The sequence below is a fragment of the Scleropages formosus genome, chromosome 10 (genome assembly GCF_900964775.1).
Source record: "Scleropages formosus chromosome 10, fSclFor1.1, whole genome shotgun sequence".
Lineage (NCBI taxonomy): Eukaryota > Metazoa > Chordata > Actinopteri > Osteoglossiformes > Osteoglossidae > Scleropages > Scleropages formosus.
This window is the reverse complement of record NC_041815.1, coordinates 12,396,438-12,423,214: the sequence shown is the minus strand read 5'-3', so window position 1 is coordinate 12,423,214 and position 26,777 is coordinate 12,396,438. Positions and strand designations below refer to the sequence as shown.

Genomic DNA, 26,777 nt, shown 5'->3' with positions numbered 1-26,777 from the left:
ATTTTCTAGTTGAGGTGGGGGGGGGGCGTATTGGCACAGCGGGTTTGGCCGGGTCCTGCTCTCTGGTGGGTCTGGGGTTTGAGTCCTGCTTGGGGTGCCTTGCGATGGACTGGTGTCCCATCCTGGGTGTGTCCCCTCCCCCTCCAGCCTTGTGCCCTGTGTTGCTGGGTTAGGCTCCAGCTCGCCACAACCCCGCTTAAGACAAGTGGTTTCAGACTCTGTGTGTGTGTGTGTGTGTGTGTGTGTGTGTGTGTGTGTGTGAGATTTTCTAGTTGTTTGACGTAGTGCTTTGTGAGAGACATATAAATGTGAGGAATTCTAACCCGATACTTTAATTTTGAGGGGTATGTGTAGTTTTTCAGCAATTATGTGATTATTCCCACTGTCTCTTGGAATTTTCAGATATTATATTTTGTACTGGCAACAGCATAGATTTTGTGGTACTGGTGTGTAGTTTTGTAAAGTACTAGTAAGCAACTGAGAAAAACTGTAATTCCCTCCATGCCTATATGTTGAAATCTTTCCTGAATTTCAACTATACCATGATTTAATGAAATATACAGCAGGGTAGTCTTACTTTGTGCTCTACTTTAATTGTAACTATACTTGCAATTGTACTGTACTCACAGGTGAGAATAAGTTTCTTTGTAAAGGGTACTATAGCAGAAGTTGGATTCAAACTGGGAACCTTCAGATTATAAGGTTTCAGCTCTTCCCAGAACGCCACCTGCTGCTCCACATTGTTGCATGATGATGTTGTACAGTGTGTTGGCATCACTCTCCAGCCCCAGGAGTACTAGATTATCCATGATGAGCCCAGCCAGGATACTATACATTTTGACATTGATAGTTTGCCCAAAACACAAGGCTCCATGCATTCAGAGTGAAGAAAACTATCATCAGGACATCACCTATTGCCAGTGTATTTCTGTTAACAGTTCAGTAATGCTTAGGCTCCTAGGTTGTACTATTATATTGTTAATTTTGGCCTAATTTACACTCAAAGCCACTCTCCTGTCATATAGACAGATAGACCTCATGCATAGAATTCAAGAATTTCTATGAAAGTGTTATTAGCAGTTGTATTTATTTGCCATTTTCACTTAAAGAGTATGGATGTCTCAGATTTTAGACTTTCTGTTCGCCCCAAGCCAGTATTGCTGACTGAAAAGTCACTGCTGGGAAGGAGTGAAGGACAGAATTCTGCCTAAACTATGTCCTCACAAGCCTGCTTCTCTAGAAATTTTCAAAACCATTGCAGAAAGGTACAAAAGTTAAGAGTTTTAGCATAATCAGGTCCTGTCTTGGGGCAGCAGGGTCACCAGGTCTCACCTCATGGAGGGGCATATAGTAGAACATACAAACTAGTGAGGCCACAGTGCCTAAAGCTAAATGAGATCATACCGTCATGCATTCTACGAATACAAAAATTGCATGCCACTGTGTGAATTAAAATATTTTTTACCTGTCTTTCCAAACAATGAAGGGTGCTTATGATGTGAAATGGCCCAGGCCTCATCCGAGCTCTTAGAGGGCCTGACCATCATTTAAGAAATAAGTGCATCTGAATGAAGGAAAACATTTTCCATTGTTGCTATATTACTATTCTTTAATGAAAAAGATTAGATGCTTCTTGGTGCTTTAAAAAAAGCAGAAACTAAGGAGAAAATAGGTAGCTCACTATAGTCTCATGTTTATCAATGACCAAAACAAAGAGGAAAACTCCCATGAATTTCTGAAAAGTGATATGATTTGAGGTGTCACACCCATTTGAAGAAGTAGTTGAAAATGGTGTGTGTATTTGTGTGTGTGTGTGTGTGTGTGTGTCTGCGTGTGTGCGAGTGCTTGATTGTTGCTGTCAGATAAATGCAGTAGTGTGTAAAATGTGATAGTATGTGTCTCTGGTATAAAATGAATACAAGGCAATGTTTGGTTTATATGTCCCCCTTATCCCTCACTGCCACCATTTCAGTTCCAGTTCAGATGTGGACTCCTCCTCCTCACAGCTGACACAACCCAGCTCATTTAGGGGGTCTCTTCTCATAAAGTCCATTTTTGTCACCCTTGTTGGAATCTCCCCGCTCTGGACTACGTTGCACAAGTGGTGCCCCAGGATTGGGGTTTGTGATGACCCCAAGGAAGATGGGGGCTTGTGTAATGTCATCCAGCAGAGCAAAGAAGAAGGGCTGGTTCACACAAAAGGAGGAGCTGGAGCGCAGGATGGCGACGCTGGTGGCGGCCGCAGCCTCGGCACCCTCCTCGTTGAGCTCCATGCTGGATTTGTGCTGCACGCTGCTCACCAGCAGGACTCCATCAGCAATGCGTGGCAAGTTGGGTCCTGAGAACAATTCCCCCAGCCCTGGTAGAAGGGGTTATGTAGAGGAGGTAGGAAAGAGAGATGGACCAGAGAAAGTCTATCTGAATGTCCTCAGATCATAGCATCAGTGAGCATAGAACTCTCAGTTCCTCTTTCACAAGCACAATCGCATGAACACACAAACACAGGTACAGCAATCAAAAAAGAAGGGTTATCTATTTCACAAGTATATGCATGTGGGCAGGCATGAGTGCGCATGTTTGTGTGGCACGGTGGCACAATGAGTAGCACTGCTGTCTCACAGCACCTCAGTGGTATGAGAAGACGTGGGTTTGATCCCTGCATGTTTTCTCTGTGTCTGTGTGGAGTTCCTCCGGGTGCTCTGGTTTCCTCCCACAGTCCAAAGACATGCTGTCCAGGTTCACCCATGGTGTGTGAGTGACAGAGAGAGCATGTTCCACTGATGCATGGATGAGTGACCCAGTGTAAGTAGTGTATCCAGCAGTGTAAGTCACCTTGGTGAATAAGGTTTGTGGGCTGATAACACTACATAGAGTTCATTGGAGGTCGCTTTGGAGAAAAGCGTCTGCTAAATAAATAAATGTATGTGTATACACATGCACTTTTGTGTGGCTATGTGTACTATAGCCCCCCCCCCTTACTTACCCATGCTGGTCAAAGCCTGCTGTAGCTCCTGGCTATACTGCAGCTTGAACCGTGGCAACTGCACCTGCATGTTCCTTTTTTCAGGGAGGTGGGCATACAGATCAGAGATGTTGAGTTTGGCTGCGATTTCTGCAATATTCACCTCGCCGAATAATGGCATCACGATCAGGAGACTCATGTGACCTAAGAAGGGAAAGCGGGCCACCTGCATAGGGAGAGTGGAAGTTAGGCAAAGTAGTGTGCTGTGTGATGGGAGGGGATGGAAGGGGGCGGCATTATGCTGACTATGGATAGAATGATGGATGCAAAGAAACCAGGACCTGGAACCAGGACAATATATTAGGTGGCATTTGCTACATTTCTGGATGTACAAGAGCCGCAAGTCCAAATTAATCATGACCTCAAGGAGACTGCCTACCTGCGCATCAAGCTCGTTGTGCATCATTTGACTCAGAGGATATTTTGGGCCATGCATCATGTCCACCTTGACCATGTGCTTAGCATCTACATGAAACAACTCAGTGGAGGTAAAGTGTGGATCAAAGCGGGCTTCCCACTCTCCTGCATGGATAGAAGAAAGTTCATAAAGGGTCAAAGACGATAATAGGGCAGACAGCATGGATATCATGATGAAGGGCAAGATGGACAGCTGGAGAGACAGGAGGACAGATATCAGGACAAAGAGCAGATTAGACAGCAGTCTCAGAGCTCAACAGATAACGTAATATCCAGGCCTCCAGGATATTAATCAATCTGGGCCATTGCAGAATTTGTTCATTTGGCTAAAGGTATACTCTGAAGTGAGATAAAATAGACTCAATTAAAAGAAATGCATTACTTAATATGCTATTCATGACAGCAAAGGACTTGCCTTTAAAGTGCACGGCATTAATGAGCAAGAGGACCAGGTTGGGCGGTAGGCTAGACAAGAAGTCAGTCACCTGACCCTTTGTGGCCTCCTTCACCCACTCGTTGATCTCCTCAAGGCCAGTGAGGGTGGCAGGATATGACTTGTAGAGGCGCTGTGACTCCTCCACAAAGGCCTTTTTCACCTCAAATCCTTCATAAAGCCAAATACCAAAAGAGTGGTTATATCTGCACGGTAGTATAATTAAATTGGTCTTTTCAGTGCTAGCAATGCAGATGAATGTTAGATGATTAATATTACATAATAAGTTGCAATACAACCATATACCATCCATTGTCAACAACCACTTGTCCTGAGCAGGGTCACAGCGAGCCTTGCCCGGCAACACAGGGCGCAAAGCTGAGGGGGGGAGGGGACACACGCAGGATGGGATGCTAGTCCATCGCAGGGCACCTCAAGCAGGACTCGAACCCCAGACCCACTACACAGCGGCCACCAGCTGAACCCACCGCACCACCATCCCCTCTAACCATATACTACTTTTGTAATTATATTGTATTATAGCATATTGTACAGTGTATGGAAACTACATCAGTATGGTCAGTATTGCCTTAACAGTTGCTTGGGAATTGGGTTATTTTAGTGCAAAAATGACCTGTTGTTATAACATTGTTCTGTCTCTGGTTACATTGTGCTACCTCAAAACTGCAGTAACCAACCTATACCTAAAAGATCTTGGAACCTGCAGTATATGATATACAACTCGATAACAATTACAGCTCTCTTCCTCCAGGTTGTGACCCAGGCAGTCCCAGTTTTCACCTATGCCATACCTGGCTTCAGGTACATGCGGGAGACCACTTGAAGGGCATGGCTCCTCAGATGGTGAAGAAGACCGCGCAGGGCTTTACGGTAGCATGGCAGCCCATCTGCATGCAGCGCTTTCAGCAGTTGGCTCTCTGTCGCATCCTCTGCCCCTGAGTCACATCATTTAATGAGCACAGTTTTAGCATGTAGTTAAGAGCTTCACACATTGATACAGATGGACATTTACAGTAAAGCAGTGCAGGTTAGGTGTCCTTCTCCAAGGGTACAATAGCAGGTTCCTTTTTTTGGGACTAGAGGGACTATCACCTTTTTCAAAAGAACAACTTATCAGTCAACCCCAAACCATTTCAGGTATGTGAAAGGCCAGTTCTTCTCTCATGGTCCCACTTCACTCAAAGACTTAGAGATACAGAGATAGGCACATACACTCACGACGTGGAGCACACCCTTTCTCACCCAAAGCCAGTTGGGAAAGAGCCAAGGAGACACTGAGCGGAGACACGATCACATTGGGCTCATCAGGGTCCTTTTTCAGGTTCTTCAGCAGCTGCAAGCCAAACTTCATGACAGCATCCCCTAGAGCCTGTTTGGCTTTGTCGCTGGAGATGTACGCTGCGCAGCCCCCCTCAACCAGCTCCTCTGAGGAGTCTTCTTCTTCCTCTTCTGGCTGGAGAGTGGTATTGCGCTCTGTGGTGGGTTTGTAGGAGTAGTCAGGGTCACTACTGGTAACAGCCGTATCAGAGGGCAGGACAGTTGTGGGAAACAATGTTGTATCCAGCTCCTAGGAGAAAGGGTCCACATTAGAAAGTGAGAACAGAGGGCTCCAGCACACAAAGGCCAGTTGCACATCTATGGTTTATGATAGGGCTGTCCAGCTTATGGTCAGAAGGGCACTGCGTGCAGCAGGTTTTCCAGCTTTCCTTTACTATTTCACCGCCAGGCAAAAAGTCTGACGAGGGCAGCAAGACTCAAGCAGAAAAAACTACTCCCGATGACGGCCCTCCAGGACCAGGAGCTGACATTAGGACGTAAGGTATGCCACCTATGTGTTAGTCAATCTCCTGGTCTGTCCTCATGGACCTCAGTGCTCCAGAGTGAGGTATAGGAGAGGCAGCAGAGAGAGGGCTGGCCCAGAATAACTCCACAGAACTGCAGTTTAGACCGACCCACATGGAAAAGCATGTTTCTTAATGGCACAGCATGTTTGTGAGTGGGAGAGTGGCTTACAGAGAGCGCCTGGCCACCAAGGGTGATCAGCAGGAGTGACACAAGTCGAAGGTCCATGTTCTTCCACTGAACCTAGAAGAGGGAGCCAAAAACACACAGAGTAAGCCTTTGATCACCAACACCATTCCAACCATGAGAACTTTGTTAAAGTCTCAGAAAACTCATTTTATACTATGTATATGACTGATGTCAGTTTGTTATTGGCAGATTATCATACATAGACCTACCCAGGATATGTATATCTATTTGTTACTTTATTTACGTGTTTAGTTTGAGCTTTTCTCTAAAGTGACTCGATGTGTTATGATTGTATGTTAAGACACTGAGATACTTGCCCATGAAGACACTATTCTGGAGGAATTCAGTATAAGTACTCTGACTTAGGGTTCTGGTCCTAATGGAGATCGTTCAGATGTGAGGTGATGCAGCAGGTAACTACTACGCTACCCACTCAAAGGACCTCTCCTGTACACATACACCCGAACCGGTACACCACAGCCACAGGCAGAACGAAGAGCAAGACCCAGCCCCAGAAAACACAGTGTATTCTGTGACGACACAGTGGCGCGAACCAAAAGTATCCACCATCATCTGCCATCTGGGCACGTATACAGGTCAGTGAGAAGAATGCGTAAAGGGTTACAATCACTGCGTTACAATACGGGATGAATTAAAGCGCACAACTGACCTAACTACAAAAACACAGAACATATAAGCCCAGAGACTTTCCAGAATGCTTCCCAGTTATATATTGCAATAATAATAATAATATAACAAAACAAACTTACTTGCGATGGATTAAACTCCCTTTCCTTGATTTCCTCCTCTGTTTTACTCTCAGTCAGTCAGTCGGTGACTGAGACGGGCTTTTAAAGGCAGTGAGAAGTGGGACACTGGGAAACAGGATCTACCCTTTTGGGAAAGTTTGCACCATAGGAGGACACAAAGCTATATTCTGTTGGCGGGTCTGCGCCACTGCGAGTGTGTGTGGGGGGTGGGACGGCCACGGGCTTTTCCTTTGCAACAAAGTCCATAAAATATTGAGTCTTCTGACTGGATTTTCAGGTGTTCGACTCTCAGAAAGGATGATCCGGTAATACAATAAATTATGCGCTTGTCTGAATTTTCTAAATAGATTGAGATGTCTAAGATAAAAAAGTCAACATAGCTATGAATAAGACAGCTGGTAGTTAACAGACTGAACTAATCGAACACTTTGAAATATGTTCATTTTAATTCTCGTGAGTCGTTATTTGCGCAGCAGTGACAGCAATTCATTAGTTGCTTAACCGAAAACCTCCACATTTCTAAATTAAATATTGCATAGAGAAGAGCTTCTGACCTAAATTATCCTGAAGCGTGAAGAAAAAATATTTTTCAAGCAATATTTTCATTGTCTTTCACTATTCGCTCTTTTGTATTTTCCACCTTTCATGAATGGGCAAGCCTGGTATTAAATTTCACATCTCGAAAGTATCCAGCTTCAGAACACGAGCACTTATTGGCAAGCCTGATATCTGGAACCATCAGAGATCCACTGAGCACTGCCTGAAAAGGCCGTACTGTGCGATCTTGGGCAAAAGCGTTGGCTCCGCATTTCATTGAGCGCCAATAGGAATTCTCTAGCGAGAAGCGTAACCTTTCCCACAATTAAATACGGGGTTTGTCTGTGCTCCAGAAAAAAAAAGACCTTGTACACAACAAACCAGATGAGAAAGACTTGTCTATAATACGTGTGGACATAATTTGATAATGCCACTGAAATTTCAGATTGCGAACCTTGCTTCTTTTGCCTTTGCTTGGTGAATAAATCAATAAATGTTTAAAGGCTGAACGCCTACCCACGACTCAGCAAGACAAGCACTGTCAAAATCCCATCATGTCCTTCACCGTAACTGTCCCCTTAGGAACCCTACAAATAGATCGGAGTGGGCGACGGCAAGTGACTCCCCTCGAACCTCATACAAATGGAAAAACCATGTAAATAATTGTACTTCTCAATGTTAACAACGGGTTACTATTAAGGTCCTTCTGATTTACACGCTGTAAAATTGTTTAAATTTGTATGAAATGTATTATTAACACACTAATTCAAGCTGAAAGGTTATATGCTTTGGCACACAGGAAAAAATTTATGCGCTAGCTCAGGCTTCTAATTCACAGCTGAACTTTAACAGTTTTAGTTGGCAGAATCCATTTTTTGAAAATAGAATCACATCACGCTTACCTTTGCAAATTGAGGCTGGGAGACCCTGCTATCCGGACTGAGACTCACAAGTGCACTATGGGACCTTTTCTTGTCCTCTGTATTGGCAGGACCTCAGTTAAACATCAATCTCCATTGATCTGTTCTTCATGCAAGATGTGACTCATCTGTAATTGTAAACACAGAAACAGGTCCAGGGTCAAATTTCAAAACCAGACACTAGCAATACTGAGTAATAAGCAGCATGGGCCATGTGGTCAAATAGCTAATGTGCTCAACAGCTGTCCCAAATATTGTCACATTTCAAGGAGCTCGGTTTGTTGGGCGAGTTTGATGCAATTGTCATTTAGCGTGTTGGGAGCTCCTGGGATGCCGCGTGCAGGTACGAAACACACCGGGGTTCAACTTTAGGAGGACACTGCAACATACTCTCACATGCATGTGATACAAATGGGTAAAGGCAGGGCCCATTCTGTCAATGTTTGAATGGAGTTATTCTACCGCAAAGAACTCCCAAGAGAAAAACAGAAAGCCTGCGGAGCACTCCCACAAAACGTTCAGCTCTCCTCTTGCAACCACTAGAGGCCGCAATGGTTAAGAAACCATGCTTGTTGGGTAAAGAGGGGAAAGACTGAGGAACTGAATCGCAGCTTTACATTTTCTCAACCAGCAATAACCAAGGCAACTATAGTGATTCACTGCAACATGCAGCTGTACAAACTGGTTCAGTGCAAACCATGTACAAGTCCAGTAGTGTAAGTTTTGAAAGTGTCCGTCTTGAAAATATGCAGTTATCGAGTTTGTATCATACTCACTCCAAACAGAAAATAAGGACAACACAGGTTTTTGCATAAACAATATTTTATTAAATGTGTTAATAAATAAAATATGTATTTCATTAGGTTATTTCTTTCATTAAAATACAGCAACGGGTTATACATAACGTGTAAGTAAAAGTGTCCATGTCTGCTAATTGGATTGTTACTTTGCTCCTTTTGAGAAGGGAAAAAATAAGAATATGACAAGAATATATACAAAAATGAACCAGACAGCAACATAATCGAGACAGCTCTTGGGAAAAAACAATCTTTCATCTTGGACACGACGTGCAGGTGTAGTATCCTGTAGTAACATCACCAGTGATATTGACAGAGGCCCTCTGTAGAACTCCAACCACTCACATGTACTGGCCCTTATTTTTTCCATTCCATTAGCAAAACTCAAAATTAACATGGCTATTTATACTGAACAGTATTACTGACCCCATCATAAATGTTCCATCCCACAAAGTAAAAGCACACACTTCCCGACCAAACAAATTCCAGACTTGGCATTTTCCTGTATTTTTCTGTGAAGGCTATAAATAAGACAGAAATGACAAAAGAAAAGGAAAAAACACACACACACAGGCCATTTCTCCTTGCTACAAACAGTGCATCATAGTGACAGCTAGAGGCCACGCCCACCAAAACAGAACAACCCCCCCCAGCTTTGCTCCCTGTGAGTCCGCATCTATTTTGACTGATAGCTTCCTCGCGTTTTTCGGTGGGTGACTTGGGCCAATCAAATATTTGACTCATCTTCTATTCAGACACAGAAAACAAACAGAATAATGACTTCTCACATGAAAACTATATTAAAACTTATTTTTACTCAGTTTCAATGTATCAAAGGGACTAAGCTGTTTTTGGCTGCAAGACATGGAACCTCGAATCAGTTTAAAGACATCAAGGAAATGCCTGTTAGTGTAAGTTGTGCACAACTTAGTTTGTTTAAAAGGACCAGCCAAATTCATGAAACGAGATGCAAAATTGCATCAGATCCTACGTGTATTAAACCAGACGGAAAATGCAGGATTACCTGCTCTACTCTGGCTTGGATATTTTCCACACTGGAACGAAACATGAATGCTGACTCACAAGAAAGGACTAAGACACTTGCTGCATCCACAGAAAAAAAAATGAAAAGGAAAGAGACTGAGGAAGTCAGATGCCAAAGCTCTGTCTGCTTCGGCCACTGGGCACCGGTGCTCCATCATACGTTGTCTATGTCGTCAGAATCTGAACAGCAAATTTAATGTCCACTGCTGAGTGGGAATGCACCTGTGCATCACTTTCATCTCCACTCAGAACAGTAGAAATGTTACCCAGTATAAAAAAAAAAAGAAAACATTTTTCCATTATCAATATGGCTAACAAAAGGGTTTAACTTTAAAAACACTTATATGGCATTTTCTTCATAAAATATATTCGTATCAATGAATACTGCATAGTCATCATGTGTTACTGGTGCATGTGTATTCTGTGAAGTGGATATAATGACCGCATGTAATTTTTGGTGTCTTTATGCTTCTATTTGGAAAGTGTAAACACTACACAAGAACCAGTTTGGTTCCACCTTCCTGAGCAGTTCTTCTGAATCCTTCTTGTGAAGAGGAATTTTCAAAAGGACAAAAAAAAAAAAAAAAAAAAACCATTGTACAAAGTCACCATTTACATCAACAGCAGCAACTGCAGTGGTCAGGAGTTCCATAGGAAAGTGTAAGAGACATTAATTACACATTTTTATTCCTTAGATATAGCTCGTTGGTGTAGGAAAAGTATTCTCAATATTATTTGGTCACCAACAGAAGAACTAGGTCCTTTAAGGAAGAGGTCCATACAAATACACAAGATGTGCTATACTCTACTCTCTGCTATTAAGTCTTCTGGGGGACTGGCTCCATCAACAGCTCTATATACAGAGGAGGCAAAGGTGGCACTGGAGCTTGCATGTGGGAAGACATCCAAGTGTTCCCAGGCTTGGAACAGGAACCTAAGAACTTAGCAAAGGATCAACCTAAGCCAAAAGCCTGATGGCTCCATTTTCAGAGCCCAGGAGCAAGAGTCTCTTGGTGGGTAGCACAGCCAGACTGGTGAGGGTGCCACGGAAGTTCTCAGAGCTCAGCTTGGTGCTGCTGGCAGGGCCAGCAGAGATGTCCATCATGGTGTACACGCAGATCTTGTTAGCCACTGTACCTGCCACGATCTCAGACCCATAAAGGTCAAAGGCATGAATGGGGTCAGAGGGGGACTTGTACTGGTGAAGCGGCTTGTTTTCCAGGTCCTTCCACACTGTCAGCGTATGATCGGTGGAAGAGCTCAGCACCAAGTTCCCCTCTACAGCCTGGGTGAGAAGGAGGCAACGAGAATGAGGCGTAAAGAGAGATTGGAGATAAAGAGAAAAAAAGAAAGGACATACAAACAAAAATTAGGAATAGCAATCGAAACACAAGGGGCCTGTTACAGCTTGCTAAAGTCAGATTAGTTTCCCAATACTCAACCAATACCGGCAGTGGCGAGGTTGGCCTGTTTGTTTGTGACAGCTTTTCTAATGAGTAACCGCTGTCCAAATTTACTTAACCTTATGGATCAAGCGCCTCAGACATCATCCTTGACCCTGCCAGCCTGTTTCAGATGTCAGCTGCAGTGAGCTTTATTAGGGTTCAGAGCAGAATGGGCCAGCTAGGTTCAACTTTGACCTTCTCAATTGGGTGGCACGTTAGCACAGCAAGTGGCACTGCTGTCTCATAGTGCCTGGGTGGTGAGAGAGGACATGGGTTCGATTCCCCGCTTAGTCTGCGTGGTGTTTGCATGTTCTCCCTGTGTCTGTGTGGGTTTCCTCTGGGTGCTCTGGTTTCCTCTCACACTCCAGAGACATGCTGTTTAGGTTCCCCAATAGTGTGTGAGTGACAGAGAGCGTGTGTTCCACTGAGGTATGGATGAGTGACCCATAGTAAGTAGTGTATCTAGTAGAGTAAATCACCATGGTGAATAAGGTGTGTGGGCTGATAACACTACATACAGTTCACTGGAAGTCGCTTTGGAAAAAAGCATCTGCTAAAGAAATATAAATGTCATATGAGTACAAGAGTCAAAGAGAAGTAAAAATCCAGCACTTGTCTACAGAACATGTGTTTTGTATGTCCGACTCAGGATTGCTGTAGATTTCGAAAGCAACTGGAATACATTCGGCTTAGTCACTCACAGTGAGGGGAGGCCAGATATACTCCCAGTAGAAGCATGACAACGTCACAGCTATGCAGCGTTTTGCAATACAGATATGCTGAGAACTCTGCTTTCTAGATTGCTGCTGACTTTAACTGAAAAAATATTCACTTTGACAGCATATACACTAAAACTGGCAAATATTTTATATGCTTTCTCCTGCATTTTGTAGAGTTCTAAGAGTGGTGGTATAGAGGCTCTTCCAATTTTTAGTTTCTTACAAAGTGACAGCTGGTAGTGTAGAGGTTAGAGCTGCTGCTTTTGGATGTAAAGGTCGCAGGTTCGATCCCCACCTCCGGCTGTAGTAGCCTTGAGCAAGGTACTTACCCTAAATTGCTCCAGAGAAATTACCCAGCTGTATAAATGGGTAAATAATTGTAAGCTTGTAACTGTAATAATTGTGACCTTTACATTCTAAGTGGCTTTGGAGAAAAGCGTCAGCTAAATGAATAAATGTAAATTAAACTGAAAATGGCTAGTAGAAGAACATTGTCTATTTTACACGTTCTGATATCGATCACAAATTCTTGACGCACTATTGCTGGCGTACATCTATGCTGTCTTTGCCTTAGATCACATGCAATTATATTGGACCTTAGAACAAGAAAGCCTCAGAAATAAGAGGCTCACCTTTCAACTTAGAGCAAACAACTTATGACAAAGTTTTCTCCCTCGCTGCTTTACTAAGAAAGATCCCAGACTAATGACTGGAGAGCGTATAAATTACTGCCCTGTTGTTCAGCTCCCAAAGTGGATTCAGCAGCGATTCGCAACGTCTCATGTCGAAATGTGATGGATGGCCTTTTACTTCAAAGGTCATCCATCATATCTTTGACATAAAGAGCCCATCTAATGCAGATGCCCTTAACTGTAACATGGAAGGGATGAATCAGTAGTGAAAATACACAAACAACAGTATAAAGTTTAAAATGCGTACATACGTACGTACACGCGGGGACACAAATCCAACAACCCGCGCAATGCAACGGCCAAGACGCAGAAAGACTGGCGCAGATACTCAAGGCAACAGGTGACCTAGTGGTCCCTCACCTTCATATGCAGGATGTCCCCTTCATGAGCAGGCCAGCCTCGAAGCACCAGGCCCGTCCGTGCATCCAGCAAAACAATGAAACCTGAAGAGAAGCCAGCTGCCACAGTGCGCCCACTAGGGCTCACAGCCAGGTAGCGTATCAGGCCGGCGCTCATGTTGCTGTAGGCTAAGCGAAACTCATGCTGCAGGCAAGAGGTGAAACAATCAACACAGTTAACTGTAGTTAGCACCTTCCTTCAGCTGCAGGAACATCACAGGGTAGAGTAACAGTCCATTCCTAACAGCTCATAATAATGAGACGCAACTCAGAAAAATGGGTCAACGTCTCAACTGTTCTGCCAGTACCTGAAGGCCGGGTTTTCGCGGGTCGATGAAGCGGAGCACAGAGTCTGCGCTACCAAACACGACGCTGCAGTGTGGGGCTGGCATGGTGGTCACAGCCGTGATGGGGTTCTTTCCGTCTAGTGCCTCGTATGAGCGAATATGCTTTCCTACAGAAAGACGGACCAGAGACGTAACCGTGTAATCAGTAGACACGTAATCTGCCATTACGTCTCAGAAACCAAAAACAACTACTATGATCACCTGGGGGACGCAGCCTGTTCCTCACCTGTGAACTGGTCCCACAAATGCACTGTGCCATCACAGCTGACTACTTCCTGTAGCGCCTCCAGCTGACCCACGTAGAAGACAGACTTGCGGTGCTCTGTGTAGATGAGGCGTGGCTCGGCCTCATGGGTGCCGTCCCCTCGGTTGTATAGCGGCCACAAACGCACGGTCTTGTCCTTGCTTCCCGAAAGGAAATAGTCCTCCCCAGACAGTGGTGCTAGGCATTTTGCTGTGCCAGAGTGCCCCAGAAAACTCTGCAAACGGATCTGGTGGAAGCGGAAGTGTGGATCCTGCTGGTTCAGTCCAATTTCATACTGCCAGTGAGCCAGCCAGTTGCCCTGGAGTGCACGCCCGCTGCGTGGAAGATCCTGCTTCAGAGCGCTGTCCTCTGGTGTCGGGCCCAGTACCCAGGAAGAGGCTGAAGAAGAAGAGAAAGAAGGGCCGGCAGGCAGGGAAACCTGGGCCAGGTGGCCTGGGTTCTGACGGCCCCAGCTGTCGAGCAGGCCAGGGCTGCCCCCGGACTCGAAGTCTCGCGCCAACTGGATCCTGTTCCCCACCAGGTGGCTGCCAAATGTGCCTGACTCCGGGAGGGAGTCTCCACTCACAGGGGTGGAGGCGGAGGAGGGAGCAGGGAAGGGGCTGCGGCCCAACCTGGCACCCAGGCAAGGAGACAAGCCCACAGGGTAAGGGGAGGTAGAAGGAGGAGGCTCGAGTTTCGGCCCTGCAGCCACGGTGCTTCCAGGAGTCCCTGGACTGACCCGCTCGTGGTAAGACTGAGCCAAACGCCAGACCAGCTCATGGTTTGGAACCAGCTTCCGGATTGCATTGTCACCTGTGCAAAGGAGGGCAGGGGGGTGTGGAAATTCACCACAACGCCACAATTAGAGAGCAAGCGTACCACCGTTGAAGGTCCGCACTTAACGTAGACATTCTCTCACAGCACTGCGCTCGCATCTCACCAATGAGACAGTAGAAGGGGATATATGCAGCATAGGCCATCTCTGCACTGAACACAGCCTGGAGCTCCTGCAACACTGCTAGCTCGTATGTGACCTCTAACCCTCCAGGAGAAACGAGGTCCAGCACTGTGCAGTCTCCAATTTCCCGATGGATGGCCGTGTCCACCTGCAATGGAGTAAAGGTCACGTGATTAGTTAATGTTAATACCAATCAAACTGAAACACATACGTACGGACTGCTAGAAGAACCCGGTGGAAACCCAAGCAAACATGGTGAGAACTCGGGACAGTGCGTAGTAGAGGTAGCAAGCAGGTAGTAGGAGGAGCAGGTGACATAATGGTTAAAGCTACCACCCGCCGTTCCAAGAACCTAGGTTTGAATCCCACCTTCTGCTTTAGTACCCTTGAGCAACTTACCCTAAACTGCTCCAGCCAATATTATCCTACTGTATGAATTGGCAAAACAGTGCAAGTACCTTAAGACTTCAAGCTGCTCAGGGGAAAGCAAAATCTAAATTAATAGATGTAACATAAATGTAACATGCAAACTCCAGTCTAAGTCGATTCAAACCTGCGCTGGAATGCAGAGCTCTATGAGGCACCAGCGCAACCCACTGTGCCACCATACCACCAGTCTTAATACAGTTTTTCTGCTGCCAATGCTAATTTGGTTAATCGTCATTGGGAAAGGTCAGGGAGTTCAAACAAAGCACTGTGCTTAACGTGATTTGAATCTGGGGACACATTCAGCGACAATCCAAATCTAAAGTGAGTAATTAAAAGCTCAGCTAGAACAAAAAAGCACGCCTCAAGGTACTGAGTTAAATAGCCCTGCATACAGGAGGACACATTATTCACAGGAAGTCCCTGTATACAAGAACTCATCCCCTGCAGCAATTCCGTTCACAAACACCAAATTCGTGGTAAGAGCGCTACCTGTGCCTGGATATCATGCAGCAGGGAGAAGACCTGGAAGAAGCGGCTGAGGGTGTCAGACATGTGTTGCTGCACCATCTCCCGGCCGATGCGCAGGCAGATGAGGGCCATAAGGCTGAGGGTCTTCAGACACACTGCGGAACGTGTCTGCACACCGCTGGGAAACCTGGAGGGGAAGCGAGACGGTTTCCCGTTGCAGGTCAGCGTGTTCTCACTTGCGCGTACATTCGGAGCTCCAGAAACTCAAGTTGTACGAAGGTCGCACCCCATCTTGGGAGTGGTGAGCAGGTCCAACAGAGGCAGCAGCACATCCTGGTTGATCTTCATCAACATGTCCATTAGCGTGGTGTCTGACAGGAACACGATGATCTTCTGGGTCAGCACCACCGCCCCCAGCAGTCCTGCTTCTTTGCGTGTGTTGAGGCGGCAAGAGGAGGGCGGCGACACCTAAAGAAGGATCGGCTCAGGTGACACACAGGAAGAGGAAGAGCACTTTGCCAGATGTTACCTACGACAGCTGACAAGCAGTTGCACGAGATTCTCCTCAAACTAAGGTACCTTTCAAAGGTAACACTGTCCACCACATAGAAAATCCTATATTTTGCATCATTCACGAATGCTTACATTTTAGTTATTTTTAGTTTACAGTGATGTCCCCTTACTGACACTTATCTTGGCTACAGCACACGGTGTAACAGTTACTGAAATGAACCGGTGACAGCGTGTGTGGCGCCGCATTGCGAACAGAAGATGGTAGCTGTATGTTACCAGGTATCCAATGTAGGGCAGGTACTGGTAGGTGAACACAGGCTCTCCGTACAAGTGTGCGATGTAAATAAGACAGTCAAGAACTGGGCCCGCGGTCTGGTCCCCCACAATGGGGCGCTTTTCATACACACTGCCTACACTCTCCAGACTGCCCTCCTCTGATGCGCTGGGTACAAACTGATGCTGATCTGAACCTGGAGAGGGACAGGAAAGGCAGGAAGAGTGGGTCGGTGCTGCTGCTGCTGCTGTTGTACACATACAGGTTGAATTGACTACACATGTGCACACACAGCATCAAACACACAAGAACACACACACAGACCCACGAAGGCTGTAAAGGGCCTCGAGAACTTGCTACCACCTCAGGAGGACAGTAGAGGGACTGTAGTGCAAATGCCATGAAATATTCAGAATTTTAGAAGCACGACAAAATTGTGAAGGGTTTAAGGGCCTTGTCGCTACAAGCGTGAGGGAAACGATGTTCCTACGGGCTGCCGCACTCACCAATGTAGCAGGTGGTGAGGAGACGGAGGAGGGTGCGGGCCACATACCGCGATGTCACTGTGGGCCCCAGCTTTGCCACCAGCCATCGCACAGTCTTACACACAGTGTCTGCAGAAAGGAAGAAACCCACAGCTGCCTAGCGATGCGAACACTACAGCGTAACGTTGTGTGACACCGACACACACAGTGGACGTCGTCATAGAATATGCCCCGAGACAAAACACACTTGCACCGATTAAAATAATAAAAATAATAGCTAGCAATGGAAAGAACTTGGTCTGAAGACATAAAAAAAAAAAAAATCATTTAATAATGAATTGGAAAAAGAAGAGAAATAAATAAAAAGTAGGATTGCAGATTATAGGCCAAACTGTTTTGACTTGATCTTGAAGGATCCAAAACTGACTGAGAGCATAGAAAGCAGTACAATAACATTTGTCTGTCTGTAGCAACACACACTCACCTACAAAAGAATGAACTTCCCCTTCAGAAACAAACATTAACCACAGTAGTAGAAAAAAATTCTAGTTATTAAAATTCCATGCAAAAAAACTTCATGCAATATATTTTAACCACCAATAAGACTGCACAGGATATGCAGTTCAGAGAGCATGATGGGAAGTGCTGGGCATGAGGTCAAGAGACAACACTTCAGCACACACAGACTCACCCATCAATATCTTGTGCTCTTTCTTCTCAAAGTCTTCAGTCAGATCGTGCTCCTCCTCCTCCTCCTCCTCGTCCTCTTCCTCTACCTCATCTACCAAGTCTTTTTCCGCTTCTCCATGTTCCATCCCATTCACATCATGGCCTTCCAGGGTGGCCACTGTGGTTCCAGAGCCCTCGGTACATCCAGAGAGCGTGAGCTCCAGGCTTGGGATGCTGCCTGCCCCCCTCTTGCCCTCTTCTCCCTCCTCTTCCTCTACGTCGCCTCCTTCCTCACCCTCACTGGCCTGCTTTAGGTCTTGGCTGCTGTCCGCCGATTTCAAGCTGGCCCGGTCCCGGGTGGAGTCAGCGTCGCCGGCTGACGCCTCACTGGAGCTGCTCTTGTCACTCAGCTTCCCCACACTCAAGGACTCCTGGTCCGAGTTCTGGTGTTGCCGCTTTCCCGGCAATGTGCTAGGCGCCGAGCCATTGCTCACGTAGAATCCGTCCTGGAAGTCCTCACCCTCGGACAGGAAGACCTGGTCATTAAGGCTGATCCCTGAAGAGTAGTCAACTAACCCTGGGTCTCCCACACTGCCACTCCCACTACCGCCTGCTCCTGCCTTCCCAGTCATGGGCCCTGCAGACAGACCCCCCTCTACCCCTTCATACTCCTCCTCCTCTTCCTCCCCAAGGGCTCCCACCCCGGCACTCTGAGCTTTGCGGCTATCCCACTGCCCACTGGCCGCACCACTGCAGCCCTTGAAGCCGATGAGGACCTGCAGCACATGGGGCAGCAAGCAGGAAAGGAAGGGCTGCAGGCCAAGGCGCACAATGAGCTGCAGCACGAAGCAATCTGTGTACAGGTAGAAGCGTCCTCGCAGACAGCGGGGGCTCTCGTACACACCCACCAGGGGCTTCAGCAGGCACTTGGTGGAGTTGCGCGGACCCAGAGCCCGTGAAATGGGTTCGAACAGATACCAGGCGGCATATACAGCTGTGGACTCCTCCAACATGAGCGCCAGCACGAAGGGAAGCAGGATTTCTAGACCCTCGGCTGTGATCTCACCCTGCAGCAGGGTCTCCAGTTGCTGCCACAGCTGAAAGACAGTATCGCGGCCTTGACCAGCAGCAGTGGACACCATCTTGGCTTGGTAGGAAAAGATAAAGCGGTGGAGAGAAGGGAAATATGCAGGGAAGGGCAGGGGGGACAGGATGGGACTGAGCAGCTGCCAGGGGCTTGGTGGAGGCAGGCCCTCGAAGACTGGGTCATACTTGAATAGAAAAGGCCACGGCACTTTGAGCTGTGAATCTGCAGGGGAGAGCAGCGCTGAATATTTGTAGAGAGGCAACAGGGTCTCCAGGGCATGGTGAAGGGCCAGGGGCACATCACGGAGGCTGGCCGAACAAAGCTTCATGACGGCCTGGAAACGGTCATTCAGGGGGGCATCAGGCTTCAAACAGCGCAGTTTGGAACTGAAGAAGATCTCTGCAATCAGGACACCCAGGGCTTGCATGTCCCTCTGGAAGAGATCAGTGAACGAGGGAGGCTCCGATAGCACCAATTTGGGGTCTTCCCTCAGACAGTCTTGAGGCTGTGTGCGAAGGCCCTTCACCAGGAAGTTGTTGAGCTTCTCCAGCTCCTCCAATGACTGCAAGGCGTTGAATCCATCTGGCAAATTGATCTTCAAGTCATCCGAGTGGCTTGCGTTGACACTCCCTTCACCGTGCTTCCTGTTCACAGTGCCAGCTCTCTGCAGGACCCCAGCTCGGAGGCCAGACCCCACAGTGCTGGAGGTCACATCTGAAGGAAAGGTAACTGGGGACTGGGATAAGGCCAAGACCTGGAGTTCCCCAGATGGTCTTGCGCTTACAGCACCAGTTGAAGGTAACTGGACGGCAGTTGATGTGGAGGCACCTGACGGGGTGCCGAGGGAGTCCAGTGCCTCCATTCCTTGTTCCAACTCTTCATCGCGACCCACCACGGTCCAGGCACTAGACTCACAGCCTGTTGCCTCTGGGACCATTCCGTCAACTCCATCCATTGCAGCCTCCAGTGGTAGGGTCCTGCAGGAGGTAGCATAGGAACCGGAGGCTGAACCCAGATGGGGGGGTTCAGGTGGTGCATACTGGTAAGGGGCAAGGCGCGGAGGGTGCGGCTGGTCAAAAAGCTGCACCACACCATAACTGGCCAAGTGTGTGTGGTTGTCAACAAGGTGCAGGCAAACATTCTTGGCCTTCACCGCCTCCTTTCCAGAGAGCTTGTAGCCAAACGTGAGATCTATCCAGTGGTGCAAGTGCTGGGACACTTCTCTGCTCTCCAGGAGCTGCCGGTGAACCTCCACAAACTCCTCGCAGGAGTTGCACCAAGATGGCACGTCAAGGTCTGGCATATCTGGGTGAATGGAGCGGAAAATGGAGGGGTCCGTATAGAACTCCGGTATGCACTCGTCGGGCGTCCAGATCTGGATGCGCTCCATGCTTGCAGGATACTCGTTGGGCTCCCACTGCGAGCGCACGTGACTGCAAAGCACTGACTTGGGCGTCTGCCGAGCCTTGTATACATAGTAGGTGATGTCAGACAGAACATCAGAAATGTGGTGTGGCACGTGAAGGTGGTCCTGCTGCCCTGTTCCACTGGAGCCGACAGCCCCACCAAGGTCCCCTCCGAAACTGCTCCCCGCACTGCCACTGGCAGCTGCTGCTGCCAGTGCCTCTTTGGTCATCTCGTAAGTGAAGTCCAGCTGCTTGTCACCTTTGTTAAGGCGGAATTTAGACTTCCTAAGGTCACGGAAGCGCCCAAAGGGTACAGTGAAGTCCACCACCCAGGGTAGGACAGGGTGATAGTTTGGGTCTCCCTCACGCCTACCTGCCAGGCGGTTGAGCTCCATCAGATACTCAAAGTTACTGACCCGCCCGTGAACCCAATCCATGACGAGTGACTTAAACTTATCGCAGCAGTCTTTGCACTGCTGCTGACTGCCCACATTGCTCTTGCTGCCCCTCAGTCGAGCGCTGCCAGGCAATAGTACCTCCGCAGCACATTCAGCCTTCTCCTTGTGCTCAGCCAAGTCCTCATAATGAGCCAGGTTGACCTTCACGCGACTGCAGAGCTGTTCGTCCACAGCCACATCATGCAGGGACAGCTCCCCGCAAGACAGGCCCGAGGCCTGGAAGGCACGCATTGCCATCAGCACCTGGTACAGCACAAATAGCACCTTGGCCTGGCTGTTGGCAAGTTTCGCTGGGCTATAGGTGACTATGTCATGGAGGGAGTACTGTGCGTAGGGCAATACCACATACAATGCCTCCCCTGACTCCAGCAGACCCTCCGCAGGGAGGATGTTGGGACAAAGGCGGTCGGCCTGGGCCTCTGAACTTGGGATGCTGGCAGGAAATGGGCTGTCCCTTTCCTTCTCCCTAGCTGGGGACAGTGAGGGGGAGACTCGATCTGTGGGCAGAAAGGGACAGCCAAAGAGGGCCTGCAGCGAGCGACGCAGAGCATCCAGTGCTACCACCTGTGTGTGCTTCGCAGCGCCCGCATACGGCTGCACGTGTCTACGGTACGCCTCCCGCCACAGGTTCCTGGAAGAGTGAGACAAACAGAGTGCAGCATTGTTCTCGCATACTGTTCATGTAACTTTAATTTTTAACAGAAGTCACCCAAATAAATGCTCCATCACTGCAGGGAACTGACTAATTCTCAAAATACAATACAGACTGTGCTATAAGCAATCGTTATAAGAATTTACAATGTGTTTTAGTAAAACCTTCATTCAACGGTCCATCCTGAAACAGTGCTGAGCCAAAACTATACAGTACAACATAGGACACCCAGCACCAATAACTGGCATTGTTTAACAAAGAAAGATTTTTTTGTACGTCTGTCAATAAAAACATTGTCTAATAAGATACACTACTTACACTGGGTCACTCACCCATACACCAGTGTAACACACTCTCTCTGTCACTCAAACACTATGGGGGAACCTGAACATATTGTCTTTGGACTGTGGGAAGAAACCAGAGCATCCAGAGGAAACCCATGCAGACACAGGGAAAACATACAAACTCCACACAAACTAAGCGAAAATCAAACCCAAGTCCTCTCGCACCACCCCGGGCCCTTTGACACAGCAGCGCTACTCGCTGTGTACAGGTTTGGGGTGTGCGGGCACTGTCATAGCAAACTATGACACACATTGAGATTCTAAATATAAATAAATTTAAAAAAAATGGAAAACACACCCCTTACAAGTTGAACTCAACCAGTGTAACTGTCCCCAGTACACAATGAATCAGTACTCAACTACTGCAGTACAAAAGAACAAACAAGGGAAGGGCTTGTGGCTAAGAGGAATACCTGAAATTATGCTCCGATACCCCCTGCATTATCCTGAGGAAGGAATCCTTGGAGAAGGCCTCATCCAGGCCATTGGGCTCCACAGTCAGTCTGTAGCCCAGCCGGCTCTTCCTCAGAGCCTGTATGCAGACACGCGTCCAGCCAGGAGGCAGCTTCGCCTGGGAGCGCTGGAGCAGGGCGCGCACTTCCATCTCACCCGTGCCTTCGTAGCGAGCGCAGCGCGTCACCCTCCTCTCCCGCAGCGCCAACACCCAGCGGACAGGGACCAGGGCCACCAGCTCACGGGGGCGCGATCCTGGCCCCACTTGCCGGTAGTCCACTCCCAGGTCCCGCTCCAAAGACGATGCCGGCCACTCCATGCTGGTGCCTCTGAGCAGGACTGATCAGGCAAGGCAAAACTTAGGCCTCTACGGAAGGCCCGGTTAAGGGATCCTCAGACCCTCTCAAGCCTTCATGGGGGTGTGTAGATGGAGGATCAGAAGGACTACGCTGGTGTCGGACAGCAGGCTCTGACAACAAAAACACGAAACGTTACAATTATACACCTGCTCTTCAACACAGTCATGTCATGGCCATCAGGTGATTCTGTAACCTTTCATTTCCATAGAAAGGTTTGCCCATCACCAGAGTGGGGTACAGACCACTGACAACAGGCCAAAGACTTCTACCCTATCCCAGTTTGTTTCCACACACACACATATCATCTGAAACCGCTTGTCCCATACGGCAACACAGGGCGTAAGGCCGGAGGGGGAGGGGACACACCCAGGACGGGACGCCAGTCCGTCGCAAGGCACCCCAAGCGGGACTCGAACCCCAGACCCACCGGAGAGTAGGACCCGGTCCGACCCACTGCATCAGCACACCCCCCCCCCCCAGTTTGTTTCCATAAATAAATAAATAAAGAAATAAATAAATAAAGAAGCACAACTGAATACTTGTATTGTCAAGTGGGTTCAAAATTGTCACAAAATACAATGAATGGTAGCAGGTGAATGTGAAAGTTATTTTTGTGTACAACGGTAATCTTCAGCAGTCGGACCCCACCTCGACCCCCCGGGATCATCACCATCATGATCATCATCCTACGCCGATGTGTGTCCACACCGACAGGCCACACACAGCAAGAGCTGTCATCGTCACTGCGTCCCCTACAGTGGGGGACACGGCAAGGACTCGTGGCTAATTAAGGATTAGTCATAATGGTGCAACGGCAACAACGCCCGAAAGCACCACTCAGCGCTTCGCAGGACTTGCGCGTGCCCTTCGCTGGGGGGAACCCCCCACGGCGCGTCCCGTGAGTGACTCGCGCTTGGGTGGAACGCGCGACACTGACCGACAAGAGTTCACTTCACGGCAATGACTGTGCCACGGAGACAAGCCAGGAGCAGGAGGAGCAGGACGAGCAGGACAGGGAGTAAATTACTGAGTAATACGAGTGCCAGCAGTCCGCAATCGGCCGCGTGAACAAAAGACAACCCCTGACTTACTTACACAGTGAACTTGCAGCCAGCTCCCGCTGCCGCCCGCCCCCACACACACACACACACACACACACACACACACACACACACACACACGTCCTCCCAGCAGAAACACGCGGAAAAGCCAGCAGCAGCCAAGTTCAAGGAGCAGCTGAGCGAGCGAAGCGCGCGGGAAATAATCAATCATGTTCACGAAGGCGCTCGCGACCACTGACAGCTGAGCTCCGTCCCGCGCCTGTCCTGTTTGGTGACTCCTTGCTCCTTGTTGTCTTCGGCTAACAGCGAACCCGGCAGTTCGAGCGGCTCCACTTCCTTCCCTGTCGGCGGCCGTCGAAGACGCTCCCTCCCCTCCGGTCCGTACCTCTCTCTCTCCGCTCCGCTCCCGACGTGTTGTGGCTCACGCGCCAGCAGCTCCCATGCTCCCCCGAGCGAGCGGCTCTTCTCCGCGGAGCCTCCCTCCGCGCAGACCTGTGCACTGCGGCGCGCGGCTAAAAACGGGCGACCGCCTCGTAGCTCGGACCGCAGGACAACCGTTCGGCCGCGTTCCTCCGCAGCGCGAGCGCAGCACTTCTCCTTCTGATGAGAGGAGCCATGTTGCTGCGTCGGTACACTCACGTGACTCACGCGACGGACGCCCCCCCTCACTACCACTACCACCTCCTCCTCCTGCTCCTCTCGCGCCCTCACGTGACCCATCCCTCCTCGTCAGGGCCATGTGACCGACTCGTCCCTCTCTGTCCCTCTTGGCGCTGCTCGGATGACACCCGTGACGCCTCCGCTCTGAGCCGTACGAAGCGCCGCGTCTCTCTGGACGTTGTTTAGCGGACGCTGAGATTGTGAAAAGCAATTCAGATGTTTCAGTATTTCAAAATTATTGCGTTTCTGTTATAAAATGTCTTCTTGAACTTAGAAAACACGGGAGCAGTAGATACATCAACGTATTTATTTCAGACATCGACTAGGCGACCTATTCCCTCTTAGTCTTGCTATTCACTGGGGTGTGATGGCGTACTAGGTACAGTGTCCTCAATTATTTATTAAATACAACAAATCCTGCTTCCAGTGCAAAGTTTGGGCCAGAGTAAGACTGCAGTGGGGCAGTAGCTAGTGCTGCCTCTGTTCAGACGTGGGTTCGAATCTGACTCCGTCTGCAGAGTTGCATCTTCTTCCTGTGTTTGTGTGGGTTTCCCCCAAGTGCTCCGGTTTCCTCCCACAATCCAAAGACATGTGCTCCAGTTTTAAGTGGTAGCTCGAAATAGTCATTAATTCGTGTGTTACATTGCTCCGTTAAATAGACGGGTCGGTTGTTGTAGGGTGTTTAGTGCCGTGGTTGGGAGTCAAGCCATTTGGATTGTGTTCAACCAGAAAATGTCGTTGAGCCAAAGTACAGTCGTCTCCGAAAGACGCCACTTCGAGTGAACAAGGAAACTTACAGTGTCACATAAGTGGTCTGCCCAGTATTTCACCATAATTTAGAAGCAAAGCATTTTCTAATGACCAAAAACGCAATATACATTAATGATGTGAAATATTGGAAGGTTTTATTTTTGTTCTTACGCTATCGAATAAGTATGGAAAAATACATTAATGATTATATAAGAAGTCAATTAAATGATTCCACTGTCTGTAATTCATAGCTTTTCACTTCGTTCAAGTAAACTTTGCTACTGCTTTTAAAGTCAGAGAGAGAAACATTTACAACTCTCCGTTGGTTTGCCGTTAATTATGGAAAAAAATCTCGCTATGCGTTTTTTTCGTTATAAGGTACACTTTTGCAGAGCTGTATTTCGCGTCGTATGGCGAAGAACTATTATTTTCCGGAGAAAAGAGCGCTGAACAGCTTTTCGGAGTTTGAACCGAGCATGATATTGTAATGTATTACATGTCCACCAGATGGCTGTGTAAGCATAGTCACGGTGGGCTCTTATTCGCTGCATAATTACAATATGCGCGTGCTGAAGCAAAATTGTGCTTTTATTTCTTCTTTTCCTGTGGTAGTTTCTAGTATACAGTGACAAAAAAAAAGATACAATACGACAGATTTTTTTAGAAGGCATAAAATGCATTTATGACCAAATACACGTCAACCGTTTATTATACTTCTTGAACCGTAACGAGTATCAGGGAATAAATTAGGAAATGTAAATCAGATATGAAGCAAAAAACGAATTGACAATTGCTGTAACATAAAGGGGGTTAAGTTAAGGGAGTCTTACACCCTCGTCCTATTTCGGAGAGTTTACTGACACGAAGTGGCAGCGTCAGCATAAACAAACAAACTGTAGACACCAAAACAATAGTGAACATGGACTTATTATAATGGATTATTATAATAAATATTTCCGATAATGTCTGAGCCGCTGTATGAATGTAAGTCATTGTAAGACTGTTTATCCAAGGCGTTCGCCACGACCATGTTTCACGGCATCGTCACTCGATGCCTTGGCGCCAAACGAAACGGCGCGAGCGCAGACCGGGCGTTCCCGCCAAAATCCTCACTCTTGTTTACTGCATTTTTTGTACTTTCCCCTTTTCATTAGCAATGTCATCTATGCCACGGGATTGCAGGATGATGCACAAAAATGTTTTTCCTCTATAACCCTAAATAAACGCAACTTACATGTGAAATTACATATTTTCATGGGGTGAAATACCTTTGTAAATTCAGTTACTAAACCTGACGTGGTAATTAGCCACTAATGCAGGTAAACTGCAATATATTAACTTCGCCATCCCACTTTTCCAGAGACGGATACGTTTGTGACAGGAATTGCAGAACGGCATAAGTTGTCTGTTAAGTTCAGGTTTTCTTTATATGTTGTGGGGGGTGAGGTCTGCTTACCTAGGGAAAGTGCACAAGCAATACATCGCCTCTCCTTCCTGATGTAAGGATCACAGCGTGGCCACTGTCTGGCTTGCTAGACAGGAGGTCACTGCAAATGGCCTATCCTACACTACTGCATCCGTAACAATACCTTCAGTCGAGACTTCATAGTCCTGCTTGCTCCACAGACCCCTCTTTAGAAGCGCTTTGGGAGCACCTAAAAACCACCATTCTGCAGGCCTCTGAGGAAGTCCTAGGGTTTTCCACAAAGAAGAACAAAGACCGGTTCGATGAAAACAATCAGGAGATCCAAGAATTGCTAGCGAAGAAGAGACGCGTCCACCAAGCGCACCTCGCTCAGCCGTTTTATCCTGATAAGAAGGCAGCCTTCCGCCTTCCATGCAGCAACCTCCAGCGCAAGTTTCGTGAGATTCAGAATGAGTGGTGGACCAACCTCACAGAGAGAATTCAGCTTT

General features: G+C 47.8%; 2 protein-coding genes across 2 annotated transcripts; both read right to left on the bottom strand.

Moving 5' to 3' along the window:
- Window positions 1–1,647: 1,647 nt before the first annotated feature.
- Window positions 1,648–8,215, bottom strand: serpinf2b (serpin peptidase inhibitor, clade F (alpha-2 antiplasmin, pigment epithelium derived factor), member 2b). The gene is made up of 8 exons (XM_018748205.2): window positions 8,134–8,215; window positions 5,907–5,978; window positions 5,136–5,460; window positions 4,685–4,828; window positions 3,855–4,043; window positions 3,402–3,544; window positions 2,984–3,188; window positions 1,648–2,359 (listed from the first exon to the last, which is right to left on the bottom strand). Exons 2-8 carry the CDS (start codon window positions 5,961–5,963, stop codon window positions 2,022–2,024), a joined length of 1,401 nt encoding a protein of 466 aa, XP_018603721.1. The 5' UTR covers window positions 5,964–5,978; window positions 8,134–8,215; the 3' UTR covers window positions 1,648–2,021.
- Window positions 8,216–9,010: 795 nt separating this feature from the next.
- On the bottom strand, window positions 9,011–24,099 carry wdr81 (WD repeat domain 81). Its single transcript, XM_018748240.2, has 12 exons — window positions 23,839–24,099; window positions 21,994–22,502; window positions 17,656–21,215; window positions 16,986–17,093; window positions 16,482–16,675; window positions 15,979–16,160; window positions 15,714–15,879; window positions 14,778–14,943; window positions 13,820–14,650; window positions 13,555–13,700; window positions 13,209–13,391; window positions 9,011–11,277 (listed from the first exon to the last, which is right to left on the bottom strand). The coding sequence occupies exons 2-12, from the start codon at window positions 22,350–22,352 to the stop codon at window positions 10,951–10,953; spliced, it is 6,222 nt and encodes a 2,073-aa protein (XP_018603756.1). The 5' UTR covers window positions 22,353–22,502; window positions 23,839–24,099; the 3' UTR covers window positions 9,011–10,950.
- Window positions 24,100–26,777: the final 2,678 nt, after the last annotated feature.

Coding starts and splice junctions, on each gene's coding strand:
- serpinf2b (XM_018748205.2), bottom strand. CDS start 5,963: ATGGACCTTCGACTTGTGTCACTCCTGCTGATCACCCTTGGTGGCCAG. Junction 4,044..4,684: donor CCGCATGTACCTGAAGCCAG/GTATGGCATAGG, acceptor GGCTTTATGAAG/GATTTGAGGTGAAAAAGGCC. Junction 3,189..3,401: donor ACAACGAGCTTGATGCGCAG/GTAGGCAGTCTC, acceptor CTCCCTATGCAG/GTGGCCCGCTTTCCCTTCTT.
- wdr81 (XM_018748240.2), bottom strand. CDS start 22,352: ATGGAGTGGCCGGCATCGTCTTTGGAGCGGGACCTGGGAGTGGACTAC. Junction 16,161..16,481: donor TGCCCTACATTGGATACCTG/GTAACATACAGC, acceptor ATCCTTCTTTAG/GTGTCGCCGCCCTCCTCTTG. Junction 14,651..14,777: donor CCCCTTCTACTGTCTCATTG/GTGAGATGCGAG, acceptor TCCTTTGCACAG/GTGACAATGCAATCCGGAAG.